The following is a 19,854-nucleotide window of genomic DNA, read 5'->3' as shown; positions in this document are numbered from 1 at the left end:
GTGTACGCAAATGGCGGCGCCCATGGGCGCCGCCATTTGCATACGCACGTTTTTTTGTTTTTTTTCCCACTCAGCCGTGATAGGCTACGTAAACATTTACATAGCCTATCACGGTATTTTTTTAAAATCTAGCCGTGATAGGCTACGTAAATGTTTACGTAGCCTATCATGTTTTTTTTTACTGGAAATGGCGGCGGCAGCCGGTCAGAAGACCGGCCGCCGCCGCCACCAGGGACATTCAAACAAGGTAAGTGCCATCCTGGGGGGGGGGGCGGGGGGGCAGACCGTTTCACCACCAATTTCGGGGGGCCGAATGCGCTGGCATTTGGCCTCCCCGAGATTCATGGCGAAATTCTCTGACATCCCTAGATCAGACACGGGCTAGAGCTGTATCTTCAGCCTATCACATGGCGGTGAAGGCAGCAAAAAAGGAATATTATGCTGCCTCTGTCGCATCTGCAGAGTGCTGTCCCAGGAGACTGTTCCAAGTGGTCCGGAGCCTGGTCGGTCCTGTGGCTCCGGAACCACTGGAGCATTCTAAGGCCTCCTGTGAGGCCTTGGCAAGGCACTTTGCAGATAAAATTGATCGGATTAGGAGTGTTACTCCGCACGCTGTGGATACAGTTAGTGAGCAAGAGGCGGCCTGTGGCAAACCGGTTTTGTGGGATCGGTTCCAGCTTCTTCCTTCTGATGAAGTGGACAAGGTGCTTTCATCTGTAAGGCCGACCTCCTGCTTCCTTGATCCTTGCCCATCTTGGCTCATTATGGGCTGCAGAGAGAGACTGGGTGAGGGGATCAGGGGGGTGGTGAACGCTCCCTTGAGGAGGGAGTGATGCCATCAGCCCTCAAGGAGGCAGTGATAAGACCACTCTTAAAGAAGCCCTCCTTGGATCCCCAAGTTCTGAACAACTTTCACCCAGCCTCAAATCTGCCATTTTTGGCCAAGGTGATTGAGCGGGTGGTGGCGATACAGTTGAAGGCACACTTGGAAGAAACCGATTATCTAGACCCATTTCAGTCAGGCTTCAGGCTTGGGCATGGGACAGAAACAGCCTTGGTCGCCTTGGTGGATGATATGAGAAGGGCTCTGGATAGGGGCGAATGCTCCTTCCTTGTTCTCGTCGACCTCTCAGCGGCTTTTGATATTGTTGACCATGGTATCCTCCTGGACCACCTGGAGGGGTTGGGCATTGGAGATACCATATTGCGGTGGTTCCAGTCCTTCCTCTCCAGCAGGTACCAGAGGGTAGCACTGGGAGAGGAGGTTTCAGACCCATGGCCACTCACTTGTGGGGTGCCACAGGGTTCCATCCTCTCCCCGATGCTATTTAACATCTATGTGAAGCTGCTGGGGGCTATCATCAGGAGGTTTGGGGTGCGGTGTCATCAATATGCGGATGACACGCAGCTCTACCTCTCGTTCAAATCTTCACCAAGGTTGGCCGTAGAATCCCTGTCCAAATGTCTGGAGATGGTGAGTGGCTGGATGGGGAGGAATAAGCTGAAGCTGAACCCTGACAAGACCGAGGTACTTTTGGTGGGAGACAAGAGGAGGCTGGGGGATGTTGACCTGGTGTTGAATGGGGTACGGCTACCCTTGAAAGACCAGGTCCGCAGCCTGGGGGTCATTTTGAACTCCCAACTGTCCATGGAGGCTCAGGTGTCAGCTGTGAGCCGGACAGCGCTGTATCAACTCTATCTGATACGGCAGCTGCGCCCCTTCCTTCCTGACCATCTGCTCCCATCGGTAGTACATGCCCTGGTCTCCTCTCGTTTAGACTACTGTAATATGCTCTACGTGAGGTTACCCTTGAAGACAGTTCAGAAGCTGCAGCTGGTACAGAATGCGGCGGCTTGCCTGATTACAGGCAGCTGCCGGCAAGATCACATAACTCCAGTGCTGAAGGAGTTGCACTGGTTACCAGTTGTTTTCCGGGCCAAATTCAAGGTGTTGGTTTTGACCTTTAAAACCCTACATGGTTCCGGCCCAGCCTATCTTAAGGAGCGCCTCCAGCAACACCAGACAGGCCGGTCAACAAGATCAGCCTCGGATGGCCTTCTCTCTCTCTCCCATCAGCCAGGACAGCTAGACTGGTGGGAATGAGGGAGAGGGTCTTTTCTGTGGTGGCCCCCACTCTGTGGAACTTTAATCTAACCACAACTCAACTTGCATCAGAGTAACAAGTACCCATTTGACAACTGCAGGTTAATAAAGATAAATAATCAGTGCAAGGTATATGTATCCCATCAGGCTAAAATTACATACTTACTGGATATGCATTATACTTTCAATGGATTTTTTTTTCTTTTAGTAATTTAATATGATGTAAAATGCTGTGTCCTAACTTGTTGAATACAGAATAAATTTGTTTTTGAAGTCTGAATACAGAATACAGAATAAACTTGTTGAATACAGAATAATTAAAATGTACCCACTTAAAAAAAATCTCACTTGGCTCTAGTGCTGAAAGAATAATACCTTTATCATGCAAGTGATCCATAAAACCCAGTATCCTAACAATTGCCAGCGCTAGGTACTTAATAGAATTTAGGAAGAATAGATGCAAAGGAGGATAGGATTCTCATGTCTTAAACAGCTGTGTAGAAGAAGAATTTGTCATGAAGATGCAGCTTTTCTCACCCCCATAACAAGCCATACCCTGCCCAAATTCCTACATAGCTATTAGTAGAAACCCTGGCATCTGGTCACTCTAATGGATGCTTTAACAGCTTGGAGTACTCTGTTCATCTTCCTTCTTCCCCAGCATCTCTCAGTTTAAGGTAACTATGGCTTTAATGAGGAAAATATAAAAAAATCCCTACACATAGAAAAGATGTGAGGAAGAGAGGTTCTAACCCAACCTTCTCCCTGATATGCTACTTTTCTATGTACAGGGAATCCCCCCTCATGGAAGCCCCCACCTGCAGGCTGAAGTGCTACAGTTCAGACACAAGTTTACTACCTCATCTGCTATGTAGGAGAGCTAGGTTGAGAGGAAGCAAGAGGTTTGCCTGGCAGTCCTTAGCATAGGACAAGCAAATCCAAGGAAAAAAAAGAAGAGAACACAGCCAGCTATCCCATTGCCACGCCACTGCCTTTTCTAGAAATAGAATAGTGGTTATGTTTAGGTTTTCTTTGTTCAGGAGGCATTCTGTACTCTTTGGCCACTTTCCTTGTTTTGTATCTCCTTTCCAATTTTCCTATTGTAAACTGTTTCTGAGTCACACCAGACATTCATCTATATATCGTCATAGGCACCTAGCTTCCCAAATATTGTTATATTCAGCAGTTCCCTATTTGAGTGTGAATACTATTGCTCTTATAAACTGGAGGCTTGCTTGGATATTCTTCTGTACAAATAACTTTATAAGCAGCTGGATATGTATGCTCTAACACATAATTTGAGATGAAGCAGAGTGTAATGATATTTTATACATTTTAAGAGCCAATATTACTCTTTGGCACTGAGATAACCTGCTTTAAACTGGCCAAGTTTAAAATGCTTTTGCTTTTCACAGTGAACATATCACAGATCAATCTGACAGCTGACATTCATAATGTTTAAAAATGTAGTACAGATTGTAAGTGGGAAAGGAAATACTGCCCACATAAAACACCTACACTTAGCAAGAAGCTTCTTGGTGCTTTTGTCAGTAAGGAACCATCTACAACAATCCAAGTACAGAGAAGATGTAAGGTTATAAAAACATAACCACTATGAGGCTGAAGACAGATGTGTTTTTTCTAGATAATTTGAAAGATGGGTCACTGCTTCTGGCATGTACACTCATCCTATTTTCAGTTCAGGTAAACAAGATTTGCAGGTTTCTATATTGTTTCAAAAGCCTGCAAAACCTTTTTGACCAGAGACAACAATGGGCAAACAACATGTATATACATCATGAGAAGCCCTCCTCAGATTAGCTCTGGAATTCCAAGTTTCCAAGAAAAAAGTACTGAAAAATTTCTCAAGCTAGAGTGGTGAGATTGACTAGACTGGATAGTAAGCATGTTGTGGTCTAGTCAATTTCACTCCAAAGAAAGAAAAGAAAAAAATGTGTGTTGTGTATGGATGGGAGCTCATCCTTTCACATGCTTAAAAATAAAAGTTCCAAAACTTTTCTCAAGTATCCTTCCTGATACTGGAGCCATTAGTTGCGCCACACTCTCTTTGTAATCCTTTTCCATAAAGTGTATTACAGAGAGGTTTGAGAGGATAATATGTTCTTGAATTCTCAACATATTTAATCAACATTCACTATGAATTGTTAAACATGGTTGAGCTTTGAGCTGAAAGTCCCCCAGTTCAAATCTCAGCTCAGCTATGATGTCAATGGGTAGTTTTAGGAAATACTATCTCTCAGCAACAGCACCTCATCTGCAGTTTGGAGACAGTAACACTAGCTGCTTTCCAAGGGTTGCTGAGATCACCAGTTCACATGATTGGTGCAGCCACCCTTTTGAATATTCAAGGCACACATCTCAGTCACTGTGACTTATTGTGTCATATGAACCCTGCAAGGGTGGCTTATGCAAGGGTTAAACAACACTTGTTGTTCAGTCATTAAGTCGTGACCGCCTCTTCGTGACCCCATGGACCATAGCACGCCAGGCCTTCCTGTCCTTAAACAACACTGCATAACCCTAAAACAGCCCATTGTTTAACCCTCACATAAACCACCCTCACCGGGTTAGCACGACACGATAAGCCACGGAGACTGCTTGACATGCCTTGATTCAAAATGGCCACCAGTGTGTGTCACAACCCATTGTGGCTTAAATAAGCCATGGTGGGCTGTGGTGATCATGCAGACCTAGGGGTGTTTCCCCGACAACAGAAGGAGAAGCAAATGGAGGACTACAGGATTTTTAAAAGGGAATCACCTTCACTGTGCCTTTGGTCCATGCAGGGCTTCACAAACGAGTGCTCAGCCTCAGTAAAAATCGCTTCCCAGAACATACTTCCAGGTGGGAGTAGGGGTTGGCATGAAAATCATCTGACTGGCAGGGGCTGCTCAACCAGTAAGAGATGCTTCCCCCCCCACTCTCCCCCTCTTTCTCCTTTCCCTGGAAGCTCCAGCTGCACCTGCATTTAAGGAGCAAGCCTCATTGAGCACAATGGGAGTTACTTCAGAGAACAGACAAACATGCTTGTGCTGGGAAAGATGCAGGGGGGGCAGGGATGGGAAACCAGCCCCCTTTCTAACCTGATGCTGCACAGTGTAACTAAGGTGTGAAGTAGTTACTTCCTAGGGCAATAAACCAGCATTTAGGGAATTTGTGCTTTAAATGGTGCCATTTCAATTGAGGGGGAACTCTGTAAATTCTGCTGTGGGCATTCAGGGGACATGCCTCATTGAGCACAATGGGAGTTACTTCTGAGTAGACACTAACTGGTTTCTGCTGGGAAACACAGGGACAGGAAACACCTTGACCGGGGTCATGGTGAAAGGCAAACCCCTGGGCAGGGCTACCACACCCGAGGTCAATGCTGGGGTTGGGGCACACAGCACCTATACCGGGGAGAATCCGACTTGAGGAAAAGAATGTGACTTTAAGCAGTCTCAGGAAATCTGGTTTTTCCCTGATAAGCTCCGGCGTAGCTGCTGGATGGCCACAATGTCATATATCCCTAACAACCTCCAAACACAGCCAGCTTGGAGTAAATCACTCATGGAGACACACACACCCCGGTCATTCTATCTGAGTACTTTTGAACACTTAGGAAAAATGCTACTACTATCTAACTACAAAAGCTCTATGACTTATGGGAAGATTTAGGGAGAAGTTCAGTGTTCTAAGCAAGGCAATGGCGAAATTTGGTGATGTACCTGAAAAAGTAAAGAGAAGGAAATTGTCCTGGAATATTCTGGCAGTAAAATACAAGATGTCTGTTCAGCATGAAGCAACGCTATTTGCTGCTTGGCAAAATATCTGTAGCAACTGATGAATGCAGGCACTCTTCACCTTTGTAACACGGCCTCTGTGAAACCTCCACATTAGTGCATTGCACCCACTGTCTGCCATGAAACTGTTTCATGAACGTCCTCAAGTCTTCTCTGCTCTTAAGTAGCATTCTCAGCAAAGCTGACTTGACTTATTAGAGGAAATGAAGGCTCTAAAATCCCATCCCTGTTTTAGTGTCAGGACAAATAGTTGCTAAAACACTTTCTCTTGTCACAGTTGGCAACACTACTTCATACTAGGGATGGGGGAGAATTTCTCCCCGAAACTTCGGGGGGCCGAGTGCCAACGCATTCGGTCCTCCGAAGGTTGTTCGGGGAGAAATTCTCCGCCCCCCCCCCCCCCGGGATGGGACTTACCTTTCACGAATGTCCCTCCCGGCAGCAGGTCCCGGCGGCGGTTCAGCAGGTCTTCGTCAGGGGCGGGGGCGGCAGCCGGTCTTTCGACTGGCTGCCGCCACCGCCATTACAAGAAAAGTAAAAAAAAAACCAACGCCCCTGTGATAGGCTACGTACCCATTAACGTAGCCTATCACGGCTAGATTTGCAAAGTCAGCCGTGATAGGCTACGTTAATCGTCACGTAGCCTATCACGGGTGACTTTAAAAAAAAAAAAGCGCGTACGCAAATGGCGGCTCCCTATGGGGGCCGCCATTTGCGTACGCGTTTTTTTTTTTTCAAAGTCACCCGTGATAGGCTACGTGACGATTAATGTAGCCTATCACGGCTGACTTTGCAGATCTAGCCGTGATAGGCTACGTTAATCGTTACGTAGCCTATCACAGGGGCGTTTTTTTTTTCCTTTTGAAGTTCGCGGCCGGGGAGACGGGGCGCTTCTCCCCGGCCTGAATTTCGGCCGGGCGAGGCGGGAAGCCTCCCCCCCGGCCTGAATTTCGGCCGGGCGAGGAGGGAAGCCTCCCCCCCCGGCCTGAACTTCGGGGGGAGCAGCGAAGCGCCTCCCCCCCACCGCGAAGCAAGCTGCGAGACCAGGTAAGTGACTTTCGTGCATCCCTACTTCATACAGAGTTCTTAAGGTGCAGTCATAAAGGTCTAGCTTCATTTATTTTCTCCTCCTGTAATTAGGTGAAAAAAATCTATCAATGCCATTGCTACCTTTTGCTTCCCACCCACTTCCTGCTGTTTATTGCACAGCATTTCATTCTGTATAAGTTTTTTAGAACCGATGATAATGCCTGGAATTATTATTTTTTCCAGTGTTACTTTGGAACCAATTCCTTTAAGGCATCTGGTGAAGCTCTGAAGTACTATCTGCACATTTCAAAAGTTTTAAGTGTGCTGGCTTTTGTGCTCAGTCTGAGCCATTTGGCACATGAAAATATTTGAGATGCAAAAGGAGGGGAGACATTTTTTCGGGTCAGTTTTGCACGCAATGTAATTAAAACTAGACCATTTATTTTCTACATTTTATTTTCCATTGGTGGCACAGAAAAGACCATATGGACATATAAACAGATGTTTCCTTTTAATTCTCTCTGTGAGAGTGTAAGTCTACATTAGATATGCAAACTTATTTCCTTAGTAAGGCATGTTAGGAGCCCTCTGTTTATTCTTTCTACATTTTAGTATATTCTCTACGGAATATTTTTCAGATTAGCCCCCTCACTCAGCCTTCTTAATTTGGAAGGGAACAATATGTTGGCCCAGCAGTTAGAAAAATGACTTGAAGTGCAATCCTATGCATGTTTACTCAGAAGTAAGTCTCATTGTGTTCAATGGGGCTTAGAGCTTCACCACAAAAGGCTAAATCCTGCATCCTTACTGGGGCTTCTGCTTCTGGATTATTTGCAGGATTTAAGATCGGCTCCTTTACACAAGATGACACATGCTATTTTTGTTTCTCGGCAAATTCTGTATGTTTAATTTTACAGCCACTAGATGGTGCTGCTGTTATAGCCATTACTGAAGTACACATAGGGATGTACGAAAGTCACGTACCTTTTCGAAGGGTGACATTCGTGGGGGGGGAGGCGCTCTGTCCCTCCCCCCGAAATTCTCTCCGGCCGGCTCTACTCCATGGAGATTCCATAGAGCTGCCGGCCAGGGCCACCCGCAGCTGGACATCCGGCCGCTGGGCAGCCTGCAGGAACGCAAATGGAGGCTGCCGTAGCCGCCGCCATTTGTGTCCCTGTATTTTGCCGTGATAGGCTACGTAAATATTTACGTAGCCTTTCATGGCAAAAAACAAAACAAAACAGTGAATGCAAATGGCGGCTATGCCATTTGCGTTCCCCTCCCCATAATAGCCTATGTAAATATTTACGTAGGCTAAAACGGCAAAAAAAAAAGGGAACGCAAATGGTGGCCGCCGTAGCCTCCGCCATTTGCGTTCTCTTAGTTTTGCCATGATAGGCTACGTAAATACTTACATTGCCTATCACAGCTTCCGCAGGGACGCATATGGCGTCTCTGTGTTAGCCGTGATAGGCTACGTAAGTATTTACGTAGCCTATCACGGCTACATGGAGGAAGCGAATGGCGGCCACAGATGCGGCCGCCATTCATAAGTCAGTGCAGATGGCAGCAGGTAGGTGCTCCATTCTGGGCCCATTTCGCGGGGCGGGGGGGCTTCATTCCACCACGGATTTCGGGGGGCCGAATGCACTGTCATTCGGCCTCACCGAGATCCGTGGCGGCATTCTCTGACATCCCTAAGTACACAGCAAGTAAAATGCTTCATAGCTCTTCCTAAAGAAAAACTGCACGTTTCCCGTGTTTTACAAAGGCAGGATAAAGGTCATGAGCCATGGGAGGGGCCCTGGAGGTTGATGATGTCGTGTAAGGACCCACAAACTTCCATGAGTAACCCATCTTGATCACACAATATAAGCCCTGTGTAGAGAAGCCCTTACTCTCTAACAAAGAATATGGGTTGGATCCAAAGTTGTATGAGTGGAAGGCTGCTCCCCCATTGCTCTGATTTTCCTTCCCACCCCAGCCCTCCATGCCACAGCCCACACTGTTCAGGAAAGTCTCCTGACCCTCCAAAGAGACATTTTACATCTGAGGCCTACACGCATGATCCTTCCATATGTCAGCTCACTGGGTTACATGAGACTCCTGTTGGTCTACTGACCACCATGGGTGCATCACACCTGTATCCAGTCATCAGTAGCTGTATGCGTGGTGATGGCATCTCTTTGACAGGGACAGTGTAATTCTCTGCTATGTGCAAAAATTGTGTGTGTGTGTGTACGTGTACGCACGTGCACGTGTGTCCACGTGCACCATTCTGGCATGTTTTTATATTTAAACACCACTTTCTCTTTTCTTTGTTTTTGTCTTTAGTTCTGGCTCCTTCAAAGCTAAATTAGGAAATAAGTCCTCCATATCTTACTGCAGTACACACTAAACATCTGCTCTACACATTTAGGAAAAAGGAACAGAAAAACACCAATTCTTGAATAGGTGACTATTTGGAGTGGGGCAGGGATGGTAGTGGTGGAATACAGTAGGAATGTGGAGAAAGCTCATTCAGAACTAATCGTCTCCTGTCAGAAACATGGTGTGAATTAGAAAGCCTGCAGTAAATGTAAGATTTCCTTACGGAGCTGCTATCATTGGCCCTGTGCCCCCTGCTGCTAAACAGGCAACTGTGTGTATATTTCTCCTAACACATTTTTAAAATCAAAAGCAGCTGCAGGAGGCTGAAAACTTGTAAAAATGACTGGAGGGGAAAGGGTTCCCCCTTCCCTTCCACCAGTTCTCTGCTCAAAATTGCAGCCTCCCAAAGCTGCTTTTGGGGTTTTGTTTTTACCTCCTGAAGTGCTTTTCACTTCAGTGGAGCTTTGATACAGGAAGTGACCAAAGCAGGGCTAAAGGCACTTGGGGAAAGAGGCTGTGAGGAGATAAAACAGCAGGCACAGGGAGGGTTCAGCAGCCCCCATTATCCATCTCTTTGTCTGTTAAAATTGGGCTCTCCACCCCCATTTTCTATGTGAATGGAGCAGTTCTGAGTTCAAACACACACAAGTGCCACTATCATATCTAGTTTGGCCCTCGGTTACTCCTTGTTGGAGGCAGAAACCCATTCAAGAAAGAGCTGTTAGATTTTCTGCTCTGTGCATTTTGTATATTTAGTGTTCTTTATATATAATGTTATTATCTGTTTTCCTTTTTTCGATTGTTGCACAACACTTTGGGTACTATGTTATAGGAAAACACTTCATAAACGAAAACAGTCTTGACATAGCTGCCATTTTCTCCACAAACATTAGAGATAACTAAGCTACATTCACCTCCCTTGGGTAGAATCTTGCTTACAGGTGCTTGCAATTGTTACCTCTGGGACCAAAGGGTAATGTAATGTAAAGTGCACAAAGGCCTCAAATGCTGTCTTCTGTACTGAGCGAGATCAGTGAGAGTGGGATACTGTGCTTCACATTCTAAAATAACTTGTCTGGCTTCCTCATGCCTCACCTCAAGGGCATTGCTAGGTTCTTAAAAGATCTGGGACACAGGCCCATAACGCATATTTCCATATATATATAATATATTTCCAAGTCTAATATATAGATACAGATATATAGGTGTGTGTGTGTGTGGGGGGGGTGAGTGTGGTGTGTGCGTGTGGTGTGCTTGCGTGTGTGTATAGATTACTGTCAGGGCGGAAACTGAGCCGACAGAACCCCAGAGCAGTTCTGATTCTGAGGAGGATCAGCAATCCGTGGGAGAGGAGCCAGCTCATCCCTCACAGGCACAGCAGCTGGCAGAGATTCCTCTTGCCAGCATTCCTGGGATAGATAGTGACCCTGGGCAGTGAGAGAGCACTGGAGGGGGGCTTGCTGGACGCTCGGCGCAGACGCAGGGAGCAACGAGTGATGGAGGGCGCGGAAAGGAGGCGTAGCACCTGCTTGGCACGCAAGCAACGGCCGCCTCCCGTGGACCCAAGGGAAAGAAGGAGGATCTCTCCCTAGCCCATAAGTTCAGGGTCTTCAAGTGACTCTCCTTCAAATGGGGATCAACTGCCTACCCGGAGCATAGGCTACTCTGCTGTTCATTGCTTAGTCGCTGGTGATTAGCATCTGAAAGAGTCATTAAGTTGTAAAAGGATTAAAACCTTGAAAAGAATCCTTTCGTCTGTGTCTTGAGTTGGCTATTGGAGTGTACTGAAAGAGGCCGCTAGGGCGCTCCTGACAATTACATACATACATAAGAAGTGTGCACTGACCCCTATCCCACTTCATCTTAGACCCCGATTCAACATTTTGGAAAACATCCCGCTTCTGCTCGGGCCAATTTGTAGTTGGACCATTTGAGCTCAGCACCAAACCTGAGTCAACGTTTGGAAAAATGAGTCTTTATGCTTCCTGTTGACTACCATGGGAAATTAGAAAAAAAACTGTTAACTTTTTTCTCTTGGTCAGAACTGGGTGATAATTTCAGGCATTGCCCCCTAGAAGGAGATTAACTCTCCTAGATCTGGGAGAGGAGGTTTTGGACCTGTGGCCACTCACTTGTGGGGTGCCACAGGGTTCCATCCTCTCCCCGATGCTATTTAACATCTATGTGAAGCCGCTGGGGGCTATCATCAGGAGGTTTGGGGTGCGGTGTCATCAATATGCGGATGACACGCAGCTCTACCTCTCGTTCAAATCTTCACCAAGGTTGGCCGTAGAATCCCTGTCCAAATGTCTGGAGATGGTGAGTGGCTGGATAGGGAGGAATAAGCTGAAGCTGAACCCTGACAAGACTGAGGTACTTTTGGTGGGAGACACGAGGCTGGGGGATGTTGACCTGGTGTTGAATGGGGTACAGCTACCCTTGAAAGACCAGGTCCGCAGCCTGGGGGTCATTTTGGACTCCCAGCTGTCCATGGAGGCTCAGGTGTCAGCTGTGAGCTGGACAGCGCTGTATCAACTCCATCTGATATGGCGGCTGCGCCCCTTCCTTCCTGACCATCTGCTCCCATCGGTAGTACATGCCCTGGTCTCCTCTCATTTAGACTACTGTAATGTGCTCTACGTGAGGTTACCCTTGAAGATGGTTCGGAAGCTGCAGCTGGTACAGAATGCGGCGGCTCGCCTGATTAAAGCAGCCGCCGGCGAGATCACATCACTCCAGTGCTGAAGGAGTTGCACTGGTTACCAGTTGTTTTCCAGGCCAAATTCAAGGTGTTGGTTTTGACCTTTAAAACCCTATATGGTTCCGGCCCAGCCTATCTTAAGGAGCGCCTCCAGCAACACCAGACAGGCTGCTTAACAAGATCAGCCTCGGATGGCCTTCTCTCTGTCCCATCAGCCAGGACAGCTAGACTGGTGGGGACGAGGGAGAGGGCCTTTTCTGTGGTGGCCCCTACTCTGTGGAACTCCCTCCCTAGGGAACTCCGCCATGCCCCCTCTTTAATGAGCTTCCGTCGTGCATTAAAAATGTGGTTGTTCAGGCAGGCATTTGGGGTGGGTTAGGGTATTTTAGAAAACATTTTTATTGTAGAATTTTATTGTTTTAAACTGTTTTATTATACGCTGTACACCGCCCAGAGTGGCTGGGTGACCAGCCAGATGGGCGATTAATAAATTTAATAATAAATAAATAATAAATAAAATTACACCTGCCCAGTGTCCGAAAAATAGGTGCAAGTGCAAATTTTGATTTTCTTTTAAAGGGAACTGCCAATAACATTTTTATTACTTGGAAGAATTGGATAAAAAGATTAGGATTCATTGCCCCATCAGAGGAGATCATGTCTGCCAAATTTCAGAACAATAGCCACAGTGGTTTTGTGCAAGGGTGGCCTTGACATTTTGAGGTCTCCAAAAGAGAACATACTTACCTCCCTATTTTCCTTGTGGAGCATTGCTCTGAAACTTGCAGACAGCCTAGAGGTGTCCCTAAGTAAGAAACCAGCAAGGTTTCAGAAGGATAGGTGCAGCAGTTCATGTGGAAAGGAGTTCTCCAATTTGGGGGACGGAGGGATTTGCTTTCCCTTCCTTTTACCCCTTCCCCAATAGTTTTTGGGTAAATTTGTATGAAAATGCACAGGTCATTAGAGGTGTCCCCCAGGCAAGAAACCTGCAAAGGTTCTGAAGGATATACATTAATGCAAATTTAAAATGACTAGAATTTATTTACATTTCACCAATGTTAGCAGCAGGGGAACATGGGTGGGAAGGTGCTATTGCACTCATGTCCTGCTTGTGGGTTTCCCGTGGGCATCTGGTTGGCCACTGTGTGAACAGAATGCTGTAGTAGATGAACCTTGGTCTGATACAGCACAGGTCTTCTTGTGTTCTTAAATATAGAGTGCCTCTAGGCACATGCAGAATGCTTTTCTTTCACTACTGAGCAATTACATTCTCCCCCTACCAATTCTATTCCCCTCCATGCAACCATCCCTCTTCAACCTACCATCCTCCAGCAACTCTTCATAAAAACAGGTATCTTATTTTGTGCAACTCTTCTCTACCTCCTTCAATGAGTCCATTGTCCATTCAAAACTAGGGCTAAGTTATGGAGAACCTCTGAGCATGTACTAATTGCCTTTTCCTCACCACTGAAACTAGAGTTCATGCAAATTTTTTTTAAAAAAAAATGATAAAACATGCATAGGACTGAGCTGAAAGGGTAGTCAATTCATTAGACAGAATTGGGTAGGCACTGTATTAAGCCTGCAGTACCATGCTCACAACTCAGGACTTATTTCTGAGTAAACATGCAGAACATCAGGGTGCAAACCTCCCTGCAAAAATAACTTGTGCTGGAATCCTATGTACACTTTCCTGAGGGTAAGCCTCATTAAACATAATGGGGCTTCTGAGTAGGCATACATAGGCTTGTATAAATGAGCAGTATTTATCTCCCCTCCACTTAAAATAACTCCTATTTTTATTAAAGCTTTCTGTTCATAAGAACATAGGAAGCTGCCTTATACTGAGTCGGACCCTGGGTCCCTCTAGCCCAGTATTGTTGACACTGACTGGCAGCAGCGGCTCTCCAGGGTTTCAGGCAGGATTCTTCCCTAGCCCTGCCTGGAGATGCTGGGGATTGAACCTGGACCTTCTGCATGCCAAGCATGTGCTCCACCACTGGCTACAGCCCTTCCTATTGCTGGATAATGGCAACTGAGAAACAAAACAGCCCCAGATTTGTTTCTCTGCAACCACGTGAACCCACTCTTCTCAAAGGCTTGAGTGGAAAGGAGAAAAACCAACCCTCTTGTCTGTTTGTTTAAAGTCAAATACAGTTCAGAACTTCTCCTGCCCACCAAAGAGAATACTCTTTAAGAATTCCCCAAGATATGCTCTGGGTGGAATAAAGAAGAGAAAGAAAGAACAGGATAGGGGAGGGGAGGGAAGAAGAAAAGAAGAATGGTGATTGGAAATGCACGAGGGTGGGTGGGTAGAGAGAATTCCCTAAGCCAAGTGGCTCCTTTCAGAGAGGTAGTACTTCAGAGGAATGTAGGAGGCTGTGGAGGATTTGTAAGAACTGCACGTACGTACTTCAATTAACTTTATGAGGTGAGGTGGCGGAGGGCTTTTTCTAGCTTTTTTAACACTGTAGAACCTATTTAAAAGCTCCAGTAGGTCCTCGATCATGATGCCACGTAGTCCTAACCCTCCCTTTAGAATAATTTGAGTCCTACAGCTATTTAGGCGAAATTAAAGTGGAGGGGGAGAAAGAAGTTTGTGGAGGCTGATTGGATCCTTTGCTGTACTGAAGCTACTAAACTTCTGCAGAAACCAAAGGTAGCATCAGATGCTGTGAGAAATACCAGTATTTCACATTAAGTTCTTTCTTCCCTTCTTTCTCCCTCTTCAAAATATCATTGCAAGCAAGCTCCCAACAGTGGGCATGTAAGAGCAGAAAAGTAGGGGGAGAGAGGGTTTTTGCACCTCAAAAAAACCCTACACCAGAGATTAGCGATAGTGACCTCCTAATGGTCACCTTAAACACCTTCTGATTAGGATCTCTAATCCTCTGTGTGGCTTGACAGTTTTTACTTTTGGTTTTAGTCTTTGAGAAAGGGAAACTTTACGCATGGCTAGCACAAAAGCCACTGGACTCAACTGTCTGAAATTTGGCAGGTTCAGTCAGTTCCATAGAGGCTGCCAGGTCCCCAGATTCCATGACGTTATGTGGAAGCACACACAAAAAATTATAGCTCTTTGCTTTGACAGATTTTCTTGAAAATAGCAAAATTTACCTGTGACTAGCACAAAATTCAATGGACCTAACTTCCTGAAATTGGCCAGGTTCAATCAGCTCCACGGGGGCTACCAGGTGTCCAAATTTCATGTATTTATCATGCAAACCTAAAAGGTTATGGCTGTTTCTGTTTTCCTATGCAAGTCAATGGGAAAATGTAAAAAAAGGGCAATTAGGACAGCCCAAAAGATCCGGGACACAGCTCAAAAAAGATCCAGGGCCCGTGCCCAGGTCGGCCCTGTCATAAAGACGCCCCTGCCTCACCTACTTACCCGCTGTGTAACTCAGCAAAGGCAGCTTTGATCTTCTTCACTGAATTATCCACCTCCTCTTTAATCATCATGCGGTATCTGGTCAGTGAAACTGTACAGCGCTGAAGATCTTTTACAGATTTTTCAATGTTTGGACCTATAAGAACAAACACGCATCAGCCACCATTTGGCTGTCAAATTTGATCTTAAAGTGAGGAAAAGAGAATGCAGCCAACCAAGAAGCACAAAAAGGGGGAACACGGTCTGTGAGTGCAAGAAAAAATAAATGTATTGACTTGTTCAAAGTTTTAAAAATATAAGACAACATACGTAGATTTTAACACTAAAATAATTTAGGAAAAAAGTTCCAAGGAAAAAAAATATATTAAGAGATACAATTTTGTAAGTATTAATAGTATATAAGTGCAAAAGGCTGTATGTTAGCATCATAATTTCTTTACAGTGATTTATAAACAAAATCTATTTTTTAATAAATGTGTTGGGGGATGTTATTCCTGGGGAGAGCAATCTATGGGGGGAGATGGCCACCTCTGAACTCAGAGGTGACCACCTATCCACCGCAGGACATGAGGAGTGCTGAGGAGCACATCTCCTCTGCGCTCCCGCTGCCCTGCAGTTGCAGCTAGACAGCTGATTCTGGCTATCTAGCATTGGGACCTCAGAGCGCAGGGTGGGGAGGCTGGACGACACATATGAAGTGTTGTTCCGGCACTTCCAACCTCCTCGCCCCGCACCCAGGAACGCGCTGTTTCCCCCGCTCCGTGCTGCTCTTCCGAGCGCGGAGCGTGGGGCCGATCTATGCTGTCTATGAGTTGGGGGAGGGGGTGGAGGGCAGTTCTCCAGGAACCGACTTCGGAGCTCAGGCTGTTATCATCTCTTATAATATGTAAGCTTAGTTTTAAAAAGCCACCGCTCAAATGCTTGTACCATTCCAAAACTAATAAGAGGTTAGAAGATTTTCTGTTGAAACTAATTATCTAATTGCTATCAACAAACAAGTAGTTATTCTAAGTCTTCTTCATTTACAGTTTCTTTTAAATGGCCTAGAATTGCATTTTTGGGGTCTGAGGCATAATGTAAAAGGGCAGAAGGGGACAGCTTTCTCTTGCACCCCTTTTAATGGGAAGTAATTCTGAACTACAGTTCTCATTGTTGGAGCCTTATAGATATTTTAAAGCCACCCCCAAAAACCAGTTCCCTACATTAAAGGTTTCCCCAAAGTTTTCCATAAATATGCCCATTCAACCCTGTCAAAAGCCCCATGTTAGATTGGTTAAAGCTATCAGTTAGATGTATCACTCCTTTAATATTTGTATGCATCCGGCTATGAAACTAATCTGTTCTTCATTAATATATTTCCTTATTACCTTTCTTGCCCAATCTAGTCGCCAAAATATAAAATCTTGATTTAGTAGGGCAATACCTGGGTCCTTGGCTGATTTTGCAATTATTATAGTTCTAGCCAATTCTCATCATTTGGAAATAATTTGATGTCATACATTTGTTTATTGTTTTCACTAATGGTTCACTTAGTAAATCCTTAAATGCCTTATAATTTTCTGAAGAAAGTCCATCAGGATTATTTTTGTCCTTTATAATGTGTTGCAATTCATCTTCTTTTCCAAACCTAAAGCTCTAAGGCTGCAATCCTATACATACTTACCTGGGAGTATGTCCCATTGAACTCAGTGGGGCTTACAGACTGGCACATATAAAAGTTGTACTTTGTCATTACAAAACTTAGGGATGTTGACTGAAGAAAGAAACTGGTCAATGAATTTATGTTCAGGATTATCAGAAGAATATAATTTTTCATAGTAATCAAAAATTGTTTGGTGATATCTTCTGATGTAGTTGTGATTTTGTTGTAGTCTAGGGGTGGGGAATTAATTTTTTCTGCTCTATAAATAATAATCTTGATAGCAGTTTCCCAAGTTTCTTCTCAAGCTCAAAATATTTTGGTCTCACATAGCTATAATAGTTTGTTAACTCATTTGGTCTTCTAATCTCCAATAGTTGTTTGAACGCAGTCATTTTCCCTTTTAACATTTCGTCCAATGGGTTTATCTGATAGTGTCCTTCCACCAGTGGAACAGACACCACTGGTGAATCAAAAGGAAAATTCCCATAGATGTCTGCTCGCATAAGGCTGGTCCATCTGCCTTGCCCTTTGCTTTTTAAATTCAAATGTTTTATTTAATATAACCACCCTCCCCCTGGGGTTATCACTATTTTGCTGGCATCCCAAATTTACATCCAATCCACCTCTGGTGTGATGTCATACTGAAAATATTCCTGTAAGGAATTCCTAATAGTCAAGCAGAAGTCTTCATCTTGCAATAAAATTGTGTTCAGTATACAATGTTTTACATTGGACTTATAAAAAAAGTCAATTTAAATGAAACCAGAGCATGATCTGCATATTCACACACACACACACCCTCTGTGTAGCATGGTCGGGGGCAAGCTACTGAGGGAAGGAGGGCACAGGGAAATCCAGTTCTACAAACTCCCTTCTACCAGCATGATATTGGGTTTGACTCACAGGCTATTGCAGAAGGTCCACTATTATACGCTTTGAGAAGCCTTGTGACTAGGAGCATCAGCTGTCCCTATGACTGTTTTACCTCTTAGGTATGAGACACATCCATTCCCAACATTTGTCTTTGCGGAGTAGACAAAAACAACATTTACATGTGATGCTTCTTTTAGTGGCTACTGGAATTGGATATCTATGCAGCACTTATGGTATTACTAATAAAAGCTTAGTAACATTAGAACAATAATGATCCATTGGATTACATCAAAGAGCAAACTAATATCTTTTACCTCTTTTCTTGATTGAATCCCCTGGTTTTATTTCAAGATGGGATGCAATGACAGGTGACTTCACAGTGGGTGTTTTTGACTTCAGTCGACTAACATTGCAATGGGGTTGTGGAGAGGACTGAGAAGTATCAGGCAATTCTATGCTATTTACATATTTTCGGTCTGCATCTATAGATACTTTCTTCTGTTCTGGTTTTTTGTCTGCAAAAAAAGGTACAAGTAATTATGTAACAGGAAGGCCCATAGTAGAGTCACTGTTTTTGGTTTAAAAAATTAAATTAAAAGCTCTTACAGAAAAAAATTACAAAATGTACATGATTAAAAATCAGTTTTGGTGTTTTACAGCAGCCTAGAAGAAAGATAAGATCTGACATTTCCATAGTTATAGGATAAGAAATTCAAGAAATTAGCACTGCATTAGTTTCTCATTCAAGAAATTAGCACTGCATTAGTCTTTCAGCAATCAAGATGCCCCCAAAGGTATTTCAAGATGACCAAATTAGATGGCTTTTGTTTGCAAGTACTTTTCTAGCACTAGACCAGATCTAGTGCCAGCGGAACAATATCCCATGCATATGGAGCTTGCGGGGAAGGGGGCATCCTTCCTACAGAGGTCACAGATTTTCTGTGAGTTGGGGAACTTGTTCACCATATATAATAAGTGAATTCACAATTTGGTGAATGTTGATATTCTCAAATAATGTTGATATCTAAAACAATTTTGTGAATAACCAAAAACTCAGAGATACACCACAAAATGCTGACAGTCGCCTTAATGTGATCATCAGCATTGCTTACATCTGAAAAATGGGGGAAATATCTAGGTTTGGGGACTTTTACAAAAATAATCTGGGATTACTGAATACACATCTGACTGTAGATTAAAGACTACATTAAGGACAAAACTGCATGTGACACAGGAGACCCATATCTGGATCTTCTGACACCTTTTAGTTTTCCTAAAAGCAACTGGTAGTGGGGTGATATGGATTAAGGCTGCAGTGCAGGGAGAGAGATTTTTTAAACCCACACTGACAAAAGGGGACAGGTAAGACTTGCTTTGAGTTGCCCTTTTCACCATCACCCCCCCAGCCCCCAACATTTAGAGGAAGGGTGGGAGGCTTTTTGTTTATTTTTGTATCTTGGTTTGTTTTGCTTTTGAATTCAGTACTTTAACATTCTGTTGTTCAACCTATTCAGCTCTTCTCTTCCTCTCCCCACCCTTCAATATCTTTCCTCATTGATCTGTTTCTTTTATGGTTTTAATGTTTAAAAGTGTGGAAGTTTTACACTGTTGTATTTTATAAACACTGTGAACCACTGTTGGGGCCCTGGTCAAAAGAGGCAGGATACAAATATGATAAATAAAATAAATAGCACGTCAGCCTCCCATCTTTAAAGCAAATTGGCTTGAAAGCCAAGCTTTAAGTAATGGTGTATAAAATGTCATAAGAAGTGCTGCTTATAATGTCTACACATCTCGAAGTCAACAAATGAGTTCACATCAACATTAACTATCAGTAGGACAGCCACAATTTTTTATTTGTACTGGTGTCGGTCTGTTAAAAGCAGGCACCCATGTCAGATTCATTGTACTACTGGGACAAAAATGATGTGGGTGAATATC

General features: G+C 44.5%; 1 protein-coding gene across 8 annotated transcripts in view; it reads right to left on the bottom strand.

Annotated features, from left to right (window-relative positions):
- Window positions 1-19,854, bottom strand: part of SPATS2L (spermatogenesis associated serine rich 2 like) — a 139,125-nt gene that overhangs the window by 26,132 nt on the left and 93,139 nt on the right. For all 8 annotated transcript variants that reach the window (XM_084817046.1, XM_084817055.1, XM_084817026.1 and 5 more), the window contains 2 exons: window positions 18,228-18,428; window positions 15,399-15,534 (listed from right to left, as the gene is read on the bottom strand). In XM_084817046.1, the coding sequence (XP_084673172.1) occupies window positions 15,399-15,534; window positions 18,228-18,428 (337 nt within the window). The remainder of the gene's footprint in view (window positions 1-15,398; window positions 15,535-18,227; window positions 18,429-19,854) is intronic.

This window comes from Heloderma suspectum, chromosome 1, assembly GCF_057233095.1.
Source record: "Heloderma suspectum isolate Gila_16-S chromosome 1, 16-S_ref, whole genome shotgun sequence".
Taxonomy (NCBI): Eukaryota; Metazoa; Chordata; class Lepidosauria; order Squamata; family Helodermatidae; genus Heloderma; species Heloderma suspectum.
Note: the sequence above shows the minus strand (reverse complement) of the source record. Positions and strands in the feature narration are given on the sequence as shown.